This window comes from Heptranchias perlo, chromosome 29 (assembly GCF_035084215.1).
Source record: "Heptranchias perlo isolate sHepPer1 chromosome 29, sHepPer1.hap1, whole genome shotgun sequence".
NCBI classification, from domain to species: Eukaryota; Metazoa; Chordata; class Chondrichthyes; order Hexanchiformes; family Hexanchidae; genus Heptranchias; species Heptranchias perlo.
The window spans coordinates 32175074-32193931 of NC_090353.1; the positions used below are offsets into that span (position 1 = coordinate 32175074).

The 18858-nt window shown below is 42.9% G+C and overlaps 1 protein-coding gene across 3 annotated transcripts in view; it reads left to right on the forward strand.

Moving 5' to 3' along the window:
- The window catches only part of LOC137299578 (spindlin-1-like), a 71022-nt gene extending 54311 nt beyond the window's left edge, over positions 1-16711 (forward strand). Inside the window, exons 5-6 of one of the 3 annotated variants that reach the window (XR_010957927.1) lie at positions 1912-2161; positions 12733-12813. Coding sequence is in view for 2 of the 3 variants with exons in the window: in XM_067968423.1 (XP_067824524.1) it covers positions 1912-2111 (200 nt within the window). In the remaining variant the exon portion in view is untranslated. Of the gene's footprint in view, positions 1-1911; positions 12671-12732 lie in introns of those variants that run through there. The other 2 variants (XM_067968424.1, XM_067968423.1) reach the window with 2 other exon arrangements.
- The last annotated feature ends 2147 nt before the right edge of the window (positions 16712-18858 follow it).

Sequence of the window (18858 nt, forward strand, 5' to 3'; positions counted from 1 at the left end):
TGTGTCATCACACCCAGCCTTTAGACCCTGAGGAGAATCCTTCACGTTAATGGGTCCTCCCGTTGAAAAGTTTATAGATGTAAATAGTTTGAAGATGAAAGGCACATTAAAGTTTGTCCCTTGGTGGTTCAGAGGTGAGCTCTATGTCTCTGAACCACAGAGATCAGAAAAGTACCAGGCTGCATCCACGGAGCGTGTTGCATTAGTTGGCCACAGCACCCTTGAGTTGGGGAAGGGAAAAGCAGCCAACAATCCCACTCTTGATTGCAATCTAGTGGCCCCTTACTGCAAGTGTGCATGTGCTCTTGGAGTAACGAAGGGGCCAGGCTCGGTTATAATCCCTTCCGTCATCAAATAGCCCGGTGTTGAGGCTCACACGTGAATGTTGAACACTTTGGCGTAGTATCAGGTGACTTGTCTATGGAGCAGCAGCCAATGAGGGAATCAACATCTTCAACGAGAAGGGAGAAAATTAAAGAAAGAAATTCCCACAAAATGTGCACAGCAATCTTTTTTTATGTATAAATTTATTATCCGCACGAGTAACATTGGCAAAGCCATGTTTATTGCCAATCCCTAGGTGCTCTGAGAAGGTGCTGGTGGCCTCCTTGACCCACTGGAAGGGAAAATAAAATGTAATCAATTAAAGCACAATGCACAAGAGGCCAGAGTTGGAGGAGCGCAGAGTTCTCGGAGGGCTGGAGGAGGACACAGATATAGGAAGGGGCAAAGCCACAGAGGGATTTAAACACGAGGATGAAAATTCCAAATTTGAGGCATTAGGGACCGGGAGCCAATGTAGGTCAGCGAGCACGGGTGATGGGTGAGCAAGACTAGATGCGAGTTTAGATACGGGCAGCAGGAATTTGGATTGAGCTGAAGTTCATGGAGGGTGGAGGATGGGAGGCCAGACAGGAGAGCGTTGGAATGGTCGAGTCAGGAGGTTACAGAGGCCTGGATGAGGGTTTCAGCAGCAGAGGGGCTGAGGCAGGGGCAGAGGCGGGCAACGTAACGGAGGTGAAAGTAGTCGGTCTTTGTGGTAGAGAAGTTTTGCTCATAACACATTTCCCCATTTAGACCAACGCATACAACATTAATGCTTTATATCATCCATGGCATAGCTACACTCCAGCAAATAGTGGGGGGAATTTGTGGGGCCTGATTTCATTGTATTATTGGCAAGTTGTTTTTCCATTATTAACCTGCAGCAGACATCATGTTGGAAACCAAGGCTCCTTCGATCGAGCCGAGATTTAATCTCAAGTGCTGTTGCATGCAGTGATTTGAACTGTGGTGCTATTAGGTTTTATTCCACTAAATGTTGCAAGAAATAGCATAGTCTGTATTTACTCCCCTGTAAACCCGACAATCATGCGGACCGTTCTAATCAGGAAGCCTCAATATTTTTCAAATGGGATAATTTGTATTCATTGGTTAAGGGGAAACTGCCTCGAGCTACACAAATTATTAAATGGTACAGAGATGATGAAAGTAGAATATTAAATACAATTCGGGCAGGTAGGACAAGATGATACAGATTTGAAATTTAAATTGTTGAAAAGTAAATTTAATGCAGTGCAGACAAAAATCCTTTGAGTAAAGGATGGCAAATGTTTGGAATAATCAACCATGTAGGGTACTTGAATCAAATACTTTGAGGGAATTCAAAATACAGTCGGACCCTGGGCTGTGTGAATACCAGAGAAACGAGCTCGATGGGAAAACCGGCCTTTTGTTATGCTTTAATTGTGTAATTAACTTGAACATACTGTAACTAAAGACAGTAACGAACCAGTCATTACAAGAAGAGTTAATATTTCTGTTGACTGCAATAAGCACCCCTTAAAACACAACTTAATACATTGCATTACCGCTTGGGTGAGATTTTAATTGTACATTTTCTTGTGACAGAGAACAAGCAAGTTTTGCCAACTGAGCCTGGTGAAGTGATTGAAAGTCTTGTGGGAAAACAGGTGGAGTATGTCACGGAGGACGGCACAAAGAGAACGGGATTGGTGATCCACCAAGTGCAGGCTAAACCGTCGGTCTATTTCATCAAGTTTGATGACGATTTTCACATTTATGTGTATGACTTGGTCAAAACCTCCTAGCTGCATGCAACGCTTGTCATTGCCTTCACTAAGAGATTTTACTGTGAACGGTGAGCAGATCACTGAAGAGACTTGTGTTCTTTTTGTTAGCCCTCCATGTGTTTATTTTCGAGACTTTGAAAGGTGAAGTTTACACGTCTCCCTTTTGAGATTCCCCGGCACTGGGCACAGCATGGTGTTTGTAGTACCGACCATAGCCATCATTACAGCTTTCATGGTTATAACGCTGACGGTGAGGCCAAAGAAAGGTCCTTCACTACAGAGTTCTGTGGTCCTAGCACTGTCTGACACCTGAACCTACCGGGCATAAGTCTATGGTGTGTCAGTTTACCGTTGAGATCTTTTAGGTGGGAAGTCTCCCAGTCATGGAGCGCCTTGCCTCAAAAAGGGGTAAATGCGACTGTGGTCATCTTGGGCTGCACAAGGCACACTCCCAGTGGCTGAGTATGGGAAAGGCCCCTTCCTGTCGTTGGAAGTAGTGAAAACTTTGATATGGGGGGATATAAAAGGATTGACCAAATTGGGCAGTAGAATCCTGTTTTAAAAGTTGGTCAAATAGATCCTGAATTATTTAAAGGATTTATGTTTGTTTTTAATATGTGGGGTTTACCTAAGATAGAACCTGTTTTCTAAATTGTGGCAAAGGAGCTGATTTAAAGAAGCCAGAATTTAATCTGGTTTTACCGAGGGCAGGCAAAACTGTTGGGAAGGGAATTATGTGAAGATAGCCTTTTTAAAAAAAGACAAAAAAAAATTACATGGTAACCGTTTTGCTACGATATTTTCAGATTTGCCATGACCTCTGGCATGATGCATACTGTCAATGGCTTCCTTATTATAGAGCTACCGTGTAAAGCATCCATTTGTTATGACGCACTTTTTCTATGGCTTCCAAAGACCGCATTATAGAGGGTCTACTGTGTGTTTGCGTGTGTGTGCGCGTATGTGTGTATGTCATATCTACCGTATCCAGGCTAACAGAAAGAATATTGTCTCTTTGTTGTGCAACTCTTGCAGAACTCATCAGATAGCGAATTTGTCTTTATTTTGTGTCTTCTGTTTTGTTTTACAAAAGTAAAGGCAAATAACTAAGTAGAATTTTGGACTCAACGGCCTTATTCCTTTTGAAGCAAAACTGGTCCATTTTTCAGTCCCAGCTGTGTGCTTCATTGTGGGGGGGTGAGCTCCCCCATGCTTTATCATTTCTGTTTTGAGTGTAACTTAATAATATGGAGAGGGAGGAAGGTCCAGTATAAGCTTTCTCAAGGAGAACTGAGAGGGGGCCCCCATGTCTTTGCCCATCAGCAGCCTGAACCTAATGTGCGACTCCCAAAGAGTTTGTAGTGTACACTTAACTGCTGGCACTGCCGCCAACCCAGGTACAAACCCCCTCCCATCATTCTACAGTGATCTCATTAGGATTTCAGTAAAGCATAATGGCAGACAATAATGGTTGATACTGTGTCCACATGAACTGTGGAAAATAACCCATCGGTAAAATTCTTGATTTCTGCCCTTGGGCTGTGTCTGAACTGAGAGGGAAGTACTGGTGCTTACAGATTCCATCAATGGCAGTGGTAATGCTGCGAAAAATTTGAGGTAATGAATTAAGAACATTGCACAAGAAGGGGTTATTAAAGGATATTAGTTTAAGTGTGATTTTTCATATAGCGTGTTGCTACCAGTACACTGTACAAGCCTGGTAATAACAACGCTTGGTGTGGGCTAAAGTTCCACACCATTGTGGAAAATAGTTTATTATATGTTAATTTTTACATGAGAATTTTTTCACTTCCCTGTTGATTTATAATCTCCATTTTTTTGAAGCTGTTGTAGTTCCTAACTCTCTCTAGGAAGGCCACCGAGGGTACGCAATGCTGAGAGTTCATAGAGACAGGAAAGATTCCTGCTGGTAAATGTTATGTTTTTAATTCCTGGTGCAGCTTTGGAAGACAACAGGCTTTCGTAGTCGTACAATATGCTATGAGCTTGGGTTGAGCGGGTGGGAAGTAAATGCAATGCCACTTGGCAAGTGTAGACTCGGAAGATGCAGCATGGCCTTTAGTTTACCCCAGTCCCATTTAAACCGCCTGGCCGAAAAGAGCAAAAGTGTGAGCGTGCAGGAGGAAAGAAAAATATTTAATTCTACAAGATCTTGATCTTTGCAAGTAACTTTGGACATAGAGGCCCACGTTTTTCTGATCAGTATTATTTGAAATGGTTCTCGCCAGCATTAAAATACCATCGATGAGAAAATCTAGGATAGGGCCTCAACAAAAGACTTGGAGTGAAGAAAGGAATGGATGTCTATTATATGCAACAGGATGAGAACTCTATTGTAAAGGGTTGTGGGAGAGACACAGCTCCGCTGCCTCACCAACTCCAAGTTCCCCTGCCCCTTCTATTATTTTGCACCGTTGTTAACTAGCACTTGGGGTAGAGAGTGGCAAATTGATAATTAAAACAGTACCAGCAGCGAGCCTGTGACACTGAGTATTGGAGAGGCCAAGCATAGTTTCTTGGGCTACTCTTGTTGAGCTGTGTGCTACTGACGTAGATGCCAAAATGCTTTCAAGATGTTTGTATATAGTTATAAAATATGCAACTCGTAGAAAAGAAATATACTTCATTATTGATATATATGTAAACTGAGGGGGAGGGGCGTTGGTTTTGGTCTTTCCCTCACTAGGAGATGGGGAAGAGGCGTTATTTTATGGTGCTGTGTTCATCAATCCACAAGTGATTGCTTTCCAGATGAGTAACTTATAAACTCTTCACATGCTTTTTAACCGGACTTCAACTAATTCTACATTAGTCAGTCTTAACTATTTTTGCTGATATTTTGAGGGTGAGGACGGGGAGATGGAGTGATTCTGTTCACTATACTTACATTCTGACTAAAGATGCTGTAGCCAGATGACAGTAGCTATTATGAAACCATGTTTTGGTCACCAGATCATTTGGCTTACTGGCCAAAGCTCACTGAGCTGAATTTTCTTTTACATCTAGCCCTAACCGAGAGAGACTGTCTTTGCTAGGCTGTTAATAACATCACGTTGAAATATTACAGAAGCTTACAGAGTGCAATAATACCTCTGGTATCAAGTAGTTTTACTTCTGTGTTTTGCAAATAATCTCTGAAACATACTGCACAGTAGGTAGGTATCAGTGGAACAAGTGATTTGAAGCAATGTGATACAACATCCCATGACGCATCCTTTAAATGTGTCATACTTAACACGATTTTGCTGTGTGTGCTAGTCGTTGAGTCTGTTATTGGAAGGGTTTCTGTTTCGGAAAGAAGTCAGTGGAACAGGCAGGATTGGAGCCATCACGTTTGCCCCATTGGCTGTAGTCAAATGCATTATAGGAGAGTTCAAGGAAATAAGACTTGCAAATCTTGAAACCTTTCTCCACGGCATGTGTGCTCCTGAGTTACAAAATTGGGAAATATGTAATATATATTTCGTCAGGAATTTTTTTCCAGACGAATCTGTAAAAGTTAATGGTGAAGGATCTTTTTTTAAAAAAATTCATTCTCAGGATGTAGGCATTGCTGGCAAGGATGGCATTGATTGCCCATCCCTAGATGCCCTTGTGGAGGTGATGGTGGGCCACCTTCTTGAACCGCTGCAGTCCAATTGGTGAAGGTACACCCACAATGTTGTTGGATAGGGAGTTCCAGGATTTTGACCCAGCGATGATGAAGGAACGGGGATAAATGTCCAAGTTGGGATGGTGCGTGACTTTGAGGGGAACTTGGAGGTGATGGTGTTATGCTGCCCTTGTCCTTCTGGGCGGCGGAGGTTTGCCAAGTGTTGCCGAAGAAGCCTTGGCAAGTTGCTGCAGTGCATCCTGTCGATAGTACACACTGCAGCCACGGTGCGCCGATGATGGATGTTAGGCCAGTGGGTGAGGTGCCGATCAAGCGGACTATTTTGTTCTGGATGGTGTCACGCTTCTTGAGAGTTGTTGTAGTTGCACCCATCCGGACAAATGGAGAGTATTCAATCACACTCCTAACTTGTGCCTTGTAGGTGGTGGAGAGGCTATGGGGAATTGGAAGGTGAGCCACCCACCACAGAATACCCAGCCTCTGACCTGCTGTAGTAGCTGCGGCATTTATGTGGCTGGTCCAGTTGAGCTTCTGATCAATGGTGATGCCCAGGATGTTGTTGATAGGGGATTCAGCGATGGGAATTCCGCTGAGTGTCAAGGGGAGGTCGTTAGACTCTCTCTTGGAAATGGTCATTGCTTGGCACTTGTTTGGCACAAATGTTACATCTCTGGATGATAACCTCGTTTATTTAATTAAATCCCATTTACACTAGGAAGTTAGATGCTTCGTGTAAAAAAAAAACTAAAAACAAATCACTCAAGTGCATAAGTTTGTGAATTGTAAAAATAAAAATGCTGGAGGAACTAGAAGGCCAGAATTTACAGTACTTAAAACAACTTATTTTCAAATGGGTTATAGCATTACTGATCATGTGTCTAACCAATAAATCAACACCCCACCATAGCTGCCAGCCTTCCACACTCCTACTGCTTATTGTTAGCTTGCAGTATATGTCCTTTTTACATGTCACTGAACTCAGAATATTATCTTTGGTTCATGGAGAAGATTGTCCTACCATGTAGCTTGAGTGCCATTTGTAAATGGTTTGTGAACCTGTATTGTTTTGGTATTAAACATTAACCTTTATACAAAACTACACTGGACTTGGGCTGATTGGTAACAGGATTACCTCCACAAAAGATCTGGAACAACAGTCAGGTACATAGGAACAGGAGTAGGCCATTCAGCCCCTCAAGCCTGTTCCTCCATTCAATTAGATCATGGCTGATCTGTATCTTAACTCCATTTACCACCTTGGCCCCTTAACACCCTGCCCTAACAAAAATCGATCAATCTCAGTTTTGACATTTTCAATTGACCCCCAGCCTCAACGGCTTTTTGGGGGAGAGTGTTCCAGATTTCCACTACCCTTTGTGTGAGGAAGTGCTTCCTGACATCACCCCTGACCGGCTAGCACTAATTTTAAGATTATGCCCCTTGTTCTGGACGCTCCCACCAAAGGAAATAGTTTTTCTCTATCTATCCTATCAAATCCTTTAATAATCTTAAACACCTCAATTAGGTCACCCCTTAATCTTCGATATTCAAGGGAATACAAGCCTAGTCTATGCAACCTGCCCTCATAATTTAACCCTTTTAGCCCTGGTATCATTCAGTAACTTTTTCTGCCTGCTTAAGTAGCTACCTGCCAACCTTGATGGTCCTAGTCTCTTTTTTAAAGTAGATTAATTGGTTGGCTAGACAATCTGTCAGCTTGGTTAAAATATGGTCCTCAACAGCCCTCTTAATGAGAATTCAGGGAAGTGTCAAAGAGACTCTGGAAATCCACACTGTCTGACTTCAGATAATGAGAGCTTTTGAAGTGGAATTTTAAAAAAGGGATCTCTGAAGCCTTGACTTATCAATTTACTGAGTAACCATGGGTTGGCGAGGGCTAGACAGCTCGACATGTACCCAGGTCACTAATGTCCTTCGGTGTGGAGGACCTGCTACTTCTCTCCTGATTTGGCCTACATGTGACTCCAGCCCCACACTATGTGATTGACTCTTAATGCCTAGCAAGCCACTCGGCTGTAAATACAATCGCTAACTGAAGAAGGCAGCCGGCCGTCAACGCCACCACCACCTCAGGGCAACTGGGAATGGCCAATAAATGCTATCTTGACAGCACCCACATCTGGAGAGCAAATTTAAAAAATACACTTGTATTTTTAGCTTAATCTCTGGCTGTATTCATTTAAGTACGTATATCTCCCATGGCATTGCTTATGACAAGTCAGAAGACATGCTGAGGTGTGATGGCTAAAATGTGACAGGAAGCAAATGTGACTCTTGCAGGAAGTGTGCTGTACACATTAGAATTTAATACATACCTCAAAATAACTTGCATCATCTAAAAGTACAAATATACTTAAAGTAAAAGTGGTAGAATGGGCTGTAAATTGTTTGCACAGTGGTGATTATGGGGGGTGTATGTGAAAGGAAACGTTTGATCCAAACTTTTTTATCGGATTAAAAACCAAAAATGCTGGAAAGGCACAACAGGCCCATTGGTATCTGAGAAGAGAAAGAACAGGTCAATTTTGTTGTGGGGGGTGGGGTGAACCATTCAGGCAGATTTAAGAAGATCTTTAGGTTGGACACTGCTCTCCTTTCGAGGATGATTTACGAACAATCATCCCCACTTTTAATAGACTGCCGCTTATCTCATTTCTTCGTTTACTGGTGTATTTTGCACCACGCTGTAATGAATGAAGGGTTTGTGACGACACAAAGCTTCTTAGACGCTGAAGCAGATCCTGAATCACCAGGCACAATTTGGGTGCTTTTATAATCCACTTATGCTGCTGGGTTCTTAAAGTCCAGTTCTTGCTAAGACCAAAACATGGTCTTCCCAGCAGCCGGCCATAGCACGTCCTGGTGGGCTTATGTTTGGTTGCACAAGACCCTCACTTCAGGAACCTGGTGGTGCCAGCTTAGATCTCGCAATGTAAAAATACTGCGTGCCGTCAGCTTTTAGATGAGTATACGCCCTCATAACCTGTTTCCTTAGATCAGAAGGTCAGACATTGGTACTGTCAAGTTCATGGTTTTTTTTTGCATTAGTGGAGACCATTTCTGAGATGTTGTTTGCAGTTTTTTTTTATTTAGGTGTAATTTCAGTAACACTCCTCCCTTTTAGTTTTCCTTTGTTTAATTTAATTTGCCATACGCAGCTCTATACCCAACAGGATTTGATCTATCGGGATTAGCTTTCAAGGTTGGGAGGTGGAGTATGCACCCAGCAGACACTATAGATGTAACTACAGTACAACTTGTTACCCCAAGGGAGGAACATGCCTTTAAATGTGCCAGTGGTTACAAATGCTATTTGGCAAATGCAGAAATAAATTTACCAGCTACATTGAGTTCTTTCTACCCTGAATGAAACCAGTCTACAACAACAACAACTTGCATTTATAGAGTGCCTTTAACATAGTAAAACATCCCAAGGTGCTTCATAGGAACGTTATCAAACAAAATTTGACACTGAGCCGTATAAGGAGATATTAGGACAGGTGAAAGAGCTAGGTTTTAAGGAGCGTCTTAAGGAGGAGAGAGAGGTAGACAGGCGGAGAGGTTTAGGGAGGGAATTCCAGAACTTAGGTCCTAGGCCACTGAGAGCACGGCTACCAATGGTGGAGCAAAGAAATCGGGGATGCACAAGAGGCCAGAATTGGAGGGGCGCAGAGATCTCAGAAGGTTGTAGGGCTGGAGGAGGTTACAGGGAGTTCCTTGTGACTAGCTGTTATCCCACTACTCAAAGCAAACACTGGGCAGCTTTGCATAACTATGAATATCAACGGAACTAAAAACTGTCTCCGTGTCTAATTCTGTAGCCGGTAACTGCACAGGGTTTTTCTTTGTTATTGTTAGTCAGCTCGACGACTTAACTAAAGGAGAGGGAAAATATACCCTACTTTCCTTCAATTAATAAGTCGATGGTGAAATTATTGATGCAAACTGTTTAGATTGCAAATCAAACCCAATAGTCGTTTGTTTTGATTGGATGTTTCGAATCTGCTGCCAAGTTGACCTGCTGCATCTGCAGGTCATAATCTCGAGCTCAAGTCCTTAACCTGCTGCCGACGGAATGAGTCACGTCCTGTCTTTAACTGGCCCAACAAGTGGAGTGACTTGTAGGTCATTCTACCTCTAGGGTGAGGGAAGGAGGTAAAATGTATAAGAGGAAGAAAAATATGTTGCCAGCCTGGAATTATTTGGAAAATCTGATTTTTTTTTTGGAAGAGTGCAAACCTAAAATTATTGTAAATCCACTGAACTGGATTGGGGTGGGGGAGATTTACACACTGACACACACAGAAGGAGGAACACGTGAGACTGCATTTCACTTCCCACTGCCTTCTCCATAATGAGTAATCAGCAAGGAAGGGGTGTTAGGATGACTTTTTTTAAAAAACAATGTTCTGAGGCTGACTAATGTGTAGGTGTTTTAGCCGTGAAATGTGAGGACGAGGGTTCTTGATCTTATTTTGTTGGGGGGAGGTAGTGAGGTGAATCTTGTGTTCATCCACAGGGGGAAAGAGGGCGCAAAGTTTGGAGTTCACATCACCCTGGGCCCGCTGTAGAGCAGTGTTGATCCCGAAAGGCCGCCTCTTGGCTGGGGAGCGACAAGTGGCACAGGAGACCTTAGAAAAATAACCGAATTAGGAAAGTAAAAGTCTGCTTGTGGCCAGTGTGATAAATGTGTTTAGTTTTGAGCGCAAGAGGGTTCATTTGACTTTAGAAAAAAAAAATATTAAATGGATCCAAAAAAAGATGATAATTGCTGTGGCCACATGGCTTCTCTGCGTTGACGGTAAGCAGTACTGAAGGCAGTGATTCAGAATCAACGTGAGGTTCAGATCAGCCACACTTCAAAGGTGTTTTTGTTACCAGATTTTGGAATCGTGATTCGAAGTGGAATAATTTAAGACATTCTGGGGTTTCCCCTTTAAAGCTGCAGTGCCCTCACACACTGCTGTGAGGCAATTTCCCTCCCACTGTAGCAGCAGGAAGCCTGTATGTTTAACCCTTTTCTTTCCACCGCTGTCAATTGTGAAGAGATTTTAAAAAATTTTTAAAACGTGGTTTAGCTCCTGCCTACATGTTGGAAAGGAAGAATTTTGTACCACACTACAGCTTTAAATGGCCATGCGTCTTTAGGTCACAGCGAGCATTAAGCATGGCCGTGCAGACGATTCACCGCATCAACTAAATAATAGTGTTCTTGTTAAAAGCCCAGGATTGCCACCACTTCTCTCCAGTGTGAATGGTGAAAAAGAATGCAGGTGTGAAGCTAACTGGCCTCTGGCTATGTATTCCCATTTTAAAGGGACAGATCATAAAAAAGATATTTAACGGCAAGTGTCTGGGAACAAGTGTAAATGTTGCAACGAATAATAGTTAACTTGAGTTGTTGGCCGATTGTGAAGGCGGATTGCTAAAGGCATTGTAAATGTTATAGGTTTATTACTCTGAATATTATTTGCATTGTATATGTTCTCATTTGTTGGGGATGTTCTCCTTATCTTCAGTGTTGTGAAAGGCTTATCCTACCAAGAGTATTTTTAGTCAATTCTATCTGGTGGAACTATTGATCAAAAATCAATGCCTGGTTAGTTTGTCCCAAATATTTGTCATAATTCCACCTCACTTTTTTTTATATGTATATGGTTTTCATCATTTTGCTTTGGATATGAGAAGTAGACAGACACATTTCAATTTTAAGTGATTGTCCTTTTTAAAATAACATTTTGATATTTACCATTGTATGTAAGATTTTCACAGAAAATGGATGGAATTGCAGAATGTTATCTCCAAAACACCAGTAATAATCCTTGAATCCCATGTAATAAAAATGTAATTATGGTTTATTCACGAACCATAAGCCCCATGACCTTTACAGTTGTTTCTACAGAATTTAGTATTGAAATTCAATGAAATATCTATATTATATTAAAAAAGTCTTGTGTACGCGCATAATTCCTGTCCGTAAAATTCATTTCCTGTTGTCACGATTTTTGTTCACGTTTTTTGTTAACACTTAACATTGAACATGCCTTTGTAATCGATTATAATGGGATTTCCTTAAGTAAACAGATCTAGGCACAAGCTGCGATTACTAGGTGGTTTTGTAGTTCCACTATGTTCTGTACCACTGACACATTGTGAGCAGCACCACAGGAGATATACTAGTGCTGAGGATACATGACAGCGCCCAGTGCAACACTGAGCAGAAAGTTCCAGGTTCGATTCCTGGTCAGTTGTTAACTGGGGCTGTGCAGTTCAGGTGCCACAAATAGCCTCTGTGCCCCTAGGCTAGAGGGGTGGGGAATCGTCCAGGGTTCCCACTCCTGCTCACTGTCCAGTGACTCCTGTTGGAAAGTTGTGTGTCTCGGGTGAGGACAGGATTGGGTTTTGGGTGTCAAACAACTTGCCAAACGCTCGCTGCCAAGGCTCACACTTGAAAAATGGCTGCTTTGGCAAGGAATGCCAGCGCCAATGGAATTGCACCCCAGCAAGAGTTGATATTTTCAGGACGGGGAGGGTTCAAAAAGAGTAAATGAGTCATAAAAAGGATGGGGGAACGTTCAAGCCTTCGACAACATCAGAACAGGAGAACATTCCCCCCACCCCTCTGCCCGTGAGTGTCGCCTCTGTGGCAGGAAACCCGTTCTGTAAATAATTGCTATGTTTAACATTTAACTATTCAGTGTTAGTACTGATTTGTTTCTCAGCAGGAGGAATCTCGACAGCTTTCAGAGTAACTACATCATCAAAACCTGCACTAATGGCCGCTTCAGAGTGGCAGTATTTTAAAACGAAAAAAAGTTGCTGCATTTTAAACAAAAAAAAAATGTTTGGTATTTTTTTCCAGTTGTGATGTGCTGCAATCATTTCCATGGAGAAACACAAAAATAAAAATCCATATTATTGAGGTTGTGGAGTGAAATTCATTCATTCTTCCCAAATTATTTTAACTTCCGTTTCTCTCCCTAGTTCTTCGCCTGTGGTGCTCCTTCCTTCTCCAACTTAAGAAAGTCTGTCACATCCAGGACCACTCGAGAAACTATGGCGTAGGGTTTATTTGGCAGTCTTCCTGACTCTGCCGGATTGGTGGATTTAAAACCAAAATAATCGCAGTTGGTGGATAAGACCAGTAACCAGTGTTGGACTGACTAGGAAGATCCCAAGTTCGACCTGCAGTGTGTGCTGAACTCGCTGATTTTAGGGCAGTGTTAGGGGGCGTAACACTTGGCTCCAGTGTTCCAGCGCTAGGTAGGAGAGAAAAAAAACTAGATCTCCTGCTCACCATCCAGTGACTCTTGGTGGAAACTATGGGTGTGGAAGTCGGGCAAAGAACATATGAGATTCAGCTGCAGTGCTCACCGTGGTAGAACAGCACTACCTAGGTTCACATAGGAACAGGAATAGGCCATTCAGCCCCTCAAGCCTGTTCTGCTATTGATCTGTATCTTAACTCCTTTTACCCGCCTTGGTTCCGTAACCCTTAATACCCTAGCCGAACAGTTTTGACATTTTCAATTGACCCCCGGCCTCAATAGCTTTTTGGGGGAGAGTTTTCCAGATTTCCACTACCCTTTGTGTGAGGAAGTCTTCCTGATATCACCCCTGAACGGCCTAGCTCTAATTTTAAAGAAATGCGCCTTTATACTTGACTCCCCCACCAGAGGAAACAGTGTCTCTCTATCTACCCGATCAAATCCTTTGATCATCTTAAACAACTCAATTAGATCACCCCTTAATCGTCTGTATTCAAGGGAATACAAGCCTAGTCTATGCAACCTGTCATCATCATTTAACCCTTTTAGCCAAGTTATCATTCTAGTGAATCTACACTGCACCCCCTCCAAGGCCAATATATCATTCCTGAGGTGCGGTACTCCAGATGGGGTCTAACCGGAGCTATATATAACTGGACCATAACTTCCACCTCTTGTATTCCAGTCCTCTTGACATAAAGGCCAACATTCTACTAGCCTTTCTTAACTTTTTTGTACCTGTCCACTAGCGTTTAGTGATTTCTGTACGTGGACCCCTAAATCTCTCTGCTGTTCCAGAGTTCCTGGCTTCTGACCATATAGAAAATACTCTATCTTCGTGGATGACCTCACACTTCCCAACATTGAACTCCATCTGCCACAGTTTTGCCCACTCACTTAATCTATTTAATGTTCCTTTGCAACTTTCTGTTCCTATCTACACTATTTACTGTGCCACCTAACTTATTGTTGTCAGCAAACTTCCAAACGTGGTTCCCTATTCCTTTGACTAAGTCATTTATAAATGTAGTGAAAAGCTGAGGCCTCAGTACAGATCCCTGGGGTCACCACTAGTCACATCCTGCCATCCTATCACATCACACACATTTCCCTACATAAAAACAGTGACTGCTTTTCAGCAGTACTTCATCAGCTCTGAAGTGCTTTGGGATGTCCTGAGGTCATGAAAGGCGCTGTGTAAATGCAAGTGCTTTTCTTTCTTTCGTAGTGAAATGTGGCTACTTGGGTACGATCCCAAAGAGCAATTGGGATCTTTGAAACTGTTTGCCCAGCAGGAATTAGTGCCTGCGGGAGAGCAGATTAATTTTTAAAGACATTGACAAACCTCGGAATTACACGTCCCTGCAGCTATAGGCCAGGGTTCTCTGAGCGAGGTATTAAAGTCAATGAGCCGAAAATTGTGGACTGGGAGTGTAGTAGTGGAAAGTCTGGCTGCTGTGGCATGTGAGGGTTAAAACGAAAAACTCCTCACGCTTCCTGGACTACTAATACCCACTTTTAATCATAACATCTAGTTTGTGCAAGTAGAGAATAAGGGAAGATGATCTTTACGTAGAGATACAAATAAAGAGCAAAAAGTTGCTAATCTGAATCAAAACCAGAAATCGCAGCAAACGGGCATGTCGGCCAGCATCGTAGGTGGGATGTGAAGGCCTTAGAGAGGGTGCAGAAAAAAATTACTAGAATGGTTCCAGGGATGAGGGACTTCAGTTACATGGATAGAGTGGAGAAGCTGGGGTTGTTCTCCTTAGAGCAGAGAAGGTTGAGAGGAGATTTGATAGAAGTGTTCAATATCATCTAGGGTTTAGATAAAGTAAATAAAGAGAAACTGTTCCAGTGGCGGAAGGGTTGAGAACCAGAGGACACCGATCTAAGGTGATTGGCAAAAGAACCAAAGGCAACATGAAGGAAAACTTTTTTTACGCAGCAAGTAGTTACGATCTGGAGCCTGAAAAGGTGGTGGAAGCAGATTCAATCGTAGCTTTCAAAAAGGAATTGGATAAACACTTGAAGGGAAAAAATTTGCAGGGGTACGGGGAAAGAGCAGGGGGATGGGACCTAGTGGATTGCTCTTACAAAGAGCCAACACGGGCTTGAAGGGCCAAATGGCCTCTTTTGCTTTAACCATTCTATGATTCTACAAACAGACTGAAAAACCATTTTAGTAGGGATGAGGAAAGGGAAAAACAACAAATACTCTCGAGTCCAGATAATTACGACTTGTAATCTACTCAAAAGAAAAGTGGGGGGGGGGGAGACATTTATATAGCACCTTTCACAACCTCAATGTCCCAATGCACTTTACAGCCAGTGCTTTGTTTTTGAAGTGTAATTTCTATTGTAATGTCGGTAATGCAGAAGCCAATTTGCAACCAGCAAGATCCCACAAACAGCAATGTGATAATGACCATACAATCTGTTTTAGTGATGTTGGTTGAGTGATAAATATTGGCTAGGACATCGGGGAGAAATACCCTATTGTTCTTCACAATAATGCCACAGGATCTTTTACAGCCACCTGAGAGGACAGACGGGGCCTTGATTTAATGTCTCATCCAAAAGAGCAACACTCCTTCAGTACAGCACTTGAAGTATCAGCCTGGATTATGTGCTCAAGTCTCTGGAGTGGGACTTGAACCCACAACCTTCTGACTCAGAGGCGAGAGTGCTACCAACTGAGCCACGGCTGACCCTGAGATTGTTAAGATGATGCAAAAGATCATCTGACAATCATATTGATGCAGTCTTGTGCCTTTTATGGTGGTACAGAGCTTTTGGTACGAAGGATCATAGAATCATAGAAGTTTACAACATGGAAACAGGCCCTTCGGCCCAACATGTCCATGTCGCCCAGTTTATACCACTAAGCTAATCCCAATTGCCTGCACTTGGCCCATATCCCTCTATACCCATCTTACCCATGTAACTGTCCAAATGCTTTTTGAAAGACAAAATTGTACCTGCCTCTACTACTGCCTCTGGCAGCTCGTTCCAGACACTCACCACCCTTTGAGTGAAAAAATTGCCCCTCTGGACCCTTTTGTATCTCTCCCCTCTCACCTTAAATCTATGCCCCCTCGTTATAGACTCCCCTACCTTTGGGAAAAGATTTTGACTATCTACCTTATCTATGCCCCTCATTATTTTATAGACTTCTATACGATCACCCCTAAACCTCCTACTCTCCAGGGAAAAAAGTCTCAGTCTATCCAACCTCTCCCTATAAGTCAAACCATCAAGTCCCGGTAGCATCCTAGTAAATCTTTTCTGCACTCTTTCTAGTTTAATAATATCCTTTCTGTAATAGGGTGACCAGAACTGTACACAGTATAAATATAAGATAGTCACTAATAAATTCGATAGGGAATTCAAGAGAAACTTCTTTACTCAGAGTGGTTAGAATGTGGAACTCGCTATCACAAGGAGTTGCTGAGGTGAATAGAATAGATGCATTTAAGGGGAAACTAGATAAATACACGAGGGAGAAAGGAATTGAAGGTTAAGCTGATAGGGTGGGAGGTGGCTCGTGTGGAGCATAAACACTGGCATGGACCAGCTGGACCGAGTGGCCTGTTTCTGTGCTGTACATTCTGTGTAATTCAATCTATGTAAAACTGTGTCAGAGGTAAGAAATGCTGTTTTTGAAAAGGAAAATTAAACATATTTTGCCCAAATGTGCCGTGGATTTCTATTTAAAGGAAAGCTCCAGGCAGCCTCCGATCAATGCAGAGAGCATTCCACTAGTATTAAGTTCCCCAGTGTTATTCCATCTGCACGGGAAGCAAAAAAAAAACAATCAGAGCCAAATGCCTTCCACTTGTTGAGATTGTTGGAAGCCTTTTGGTGCCAGATATCATTTTTTGGCTCTAAAAACAGCATTGGAGAGGTTTCATTTTTATAGTGGGAGATTTTGCTTTTAAAAACGACTTAACTAGTGATTAAACTTCAGAACTATTGCCAACACGAGTCCATTGGAAACATGAGGATTTTTTAAGGGAAAGCTGTGAATGGATAAAGCCGAGTTGGTTGGCTTTAAATTATTGAGACCAAGAAGTAGCTTGAGCCTTCCCATTGATCTAGTTCATCCGTGTGTTCAAATCATTGCATAACCCCCCCCCCCCCCCCATCTCTATAACCTCCTCCAGCCCAACAACCCTTTGAGAACTCTGCATTCCTCCAATTCTGACCTCTTGTGCATCCCCAATTTCCTTCGCCCCACCATTGGCGGCTGTGCCTTCAGCTGCCTAGGCCCGAAGCTCTGGAATTCCCTCCCTAAACCTCTCTCCCCTCCTTTAAGACGCTGCCAATCTCTCCTTTGGCTTGATATCAATTTTTGTCTGTTAACGCTCCTGTGAAGTGCCTTGGGACATTTGACATGTTTTATGACATCACAGGCGCTATATAAATGCAAGTTATTAGTTGGTAAATGCAGTGCCAATTCTGGAACGGAGCCCGATAGACCTGCTGATTGCAACTGGCGTAGCAGTCACGGCACGTAGGGGTATTGAGGAAGAGATCAGCTCGAGTTCCTGCTCCTTGCTTGCTATCCAGTGACTCCTGCTGGTACGCGTGGACGTCAAGTAAAAATAGGAAGAGGCTTGGCTGTGATACCACCCCACCATGTCCGTACTTTATAAAAGGCTGCAGCTGCTCACCATTTAGATTCATGCTGCAAAAATGGCCACCGTGAGACATCAAGAGAGCGGCCAGCACCCATGGAACTATACCACAACTGATACAGTACCTGCAGAAGGGGACAGAAGTGATTTCGAAAAAGAAAAGGGGAGATTTTTTCACAAAAAAACTGACTGGTGCTACTAAAAATAAATAGAACTTGTTTTCTAGCCTCACCCCAGCGCAACATTAGATTGACACTGCCTCAGAGGTGCCATCTTTCAGATGAGATGTTTAACCCAAGGCCCTGTCTGCCCACTTAGGTCCTAAGATCCATCCCACAGCCCTACAATTCTCTCTCTGGCCTGGTCAGTCAATATTCCTCCCTCAACCAACACCAAGAACAGATTAACTAGTTATTCCTCTCATTGCAACTTGTAGGTGAACTGAGGTGAATAGAATAGATGCATTTAAGGGGAAACTAGTTAAGAGAGCGGCCAGCACCCTGCTGGCCACAACTGACAGTACCTGCAGAAGGGGACAGAAATGATTTCGAAAAAGAAATGTTTTGTGCAGATTGGCTGCGCGACAGCTTCCTTCGTAACAAGTGATTACACTTCAAAAGTAAACCACTGGATGTAAAGTGCTTTGAGACATCCTGAGCATGTGAAAGGTACTGTGTAAATGTAAGTTCTTTCTTCTAGATTTCTGTGTAGTAGCCAGCAGGAACGTGTGTGTGTGTGTGTGTGTGTGTGTCTGTCTGTCTGTCTGTCTACAATCTGACAACAGAGCTCCTAATGATCCCTTCACAGCAATCACTGGCTGCTTTGATGCTGTTTCTGTTCAGACCAGGCTGGAATGTGGTTAAAGCATTCCAACAAAGCAACCACTGGTTTCTGAAACCGACCCATTTATACTGCAACCAGTTACTGCAAATCAGATTTGGCGGGGGGGGGGGGGGGGGGGGGAGGGCAGAAAGAGGATGCTGAATCTACCACCTTGCTGCCCTGCCCTTGCTGTGGTTTCTCACCCCATAACCAGAATGTTCTTCAGCCACCGTCATTTCAAATGACACTTAAAATGAGTCACTTTAAAGTCTGCACATATACAGTCTTTTTGTTCAGTCGGTGCTGATTATGTGCTCAAGCCCTGCAGTCGGGCTTGAAGCCACAACTTTCTGACTCAGAGGCAAGAATGCTACCACTGC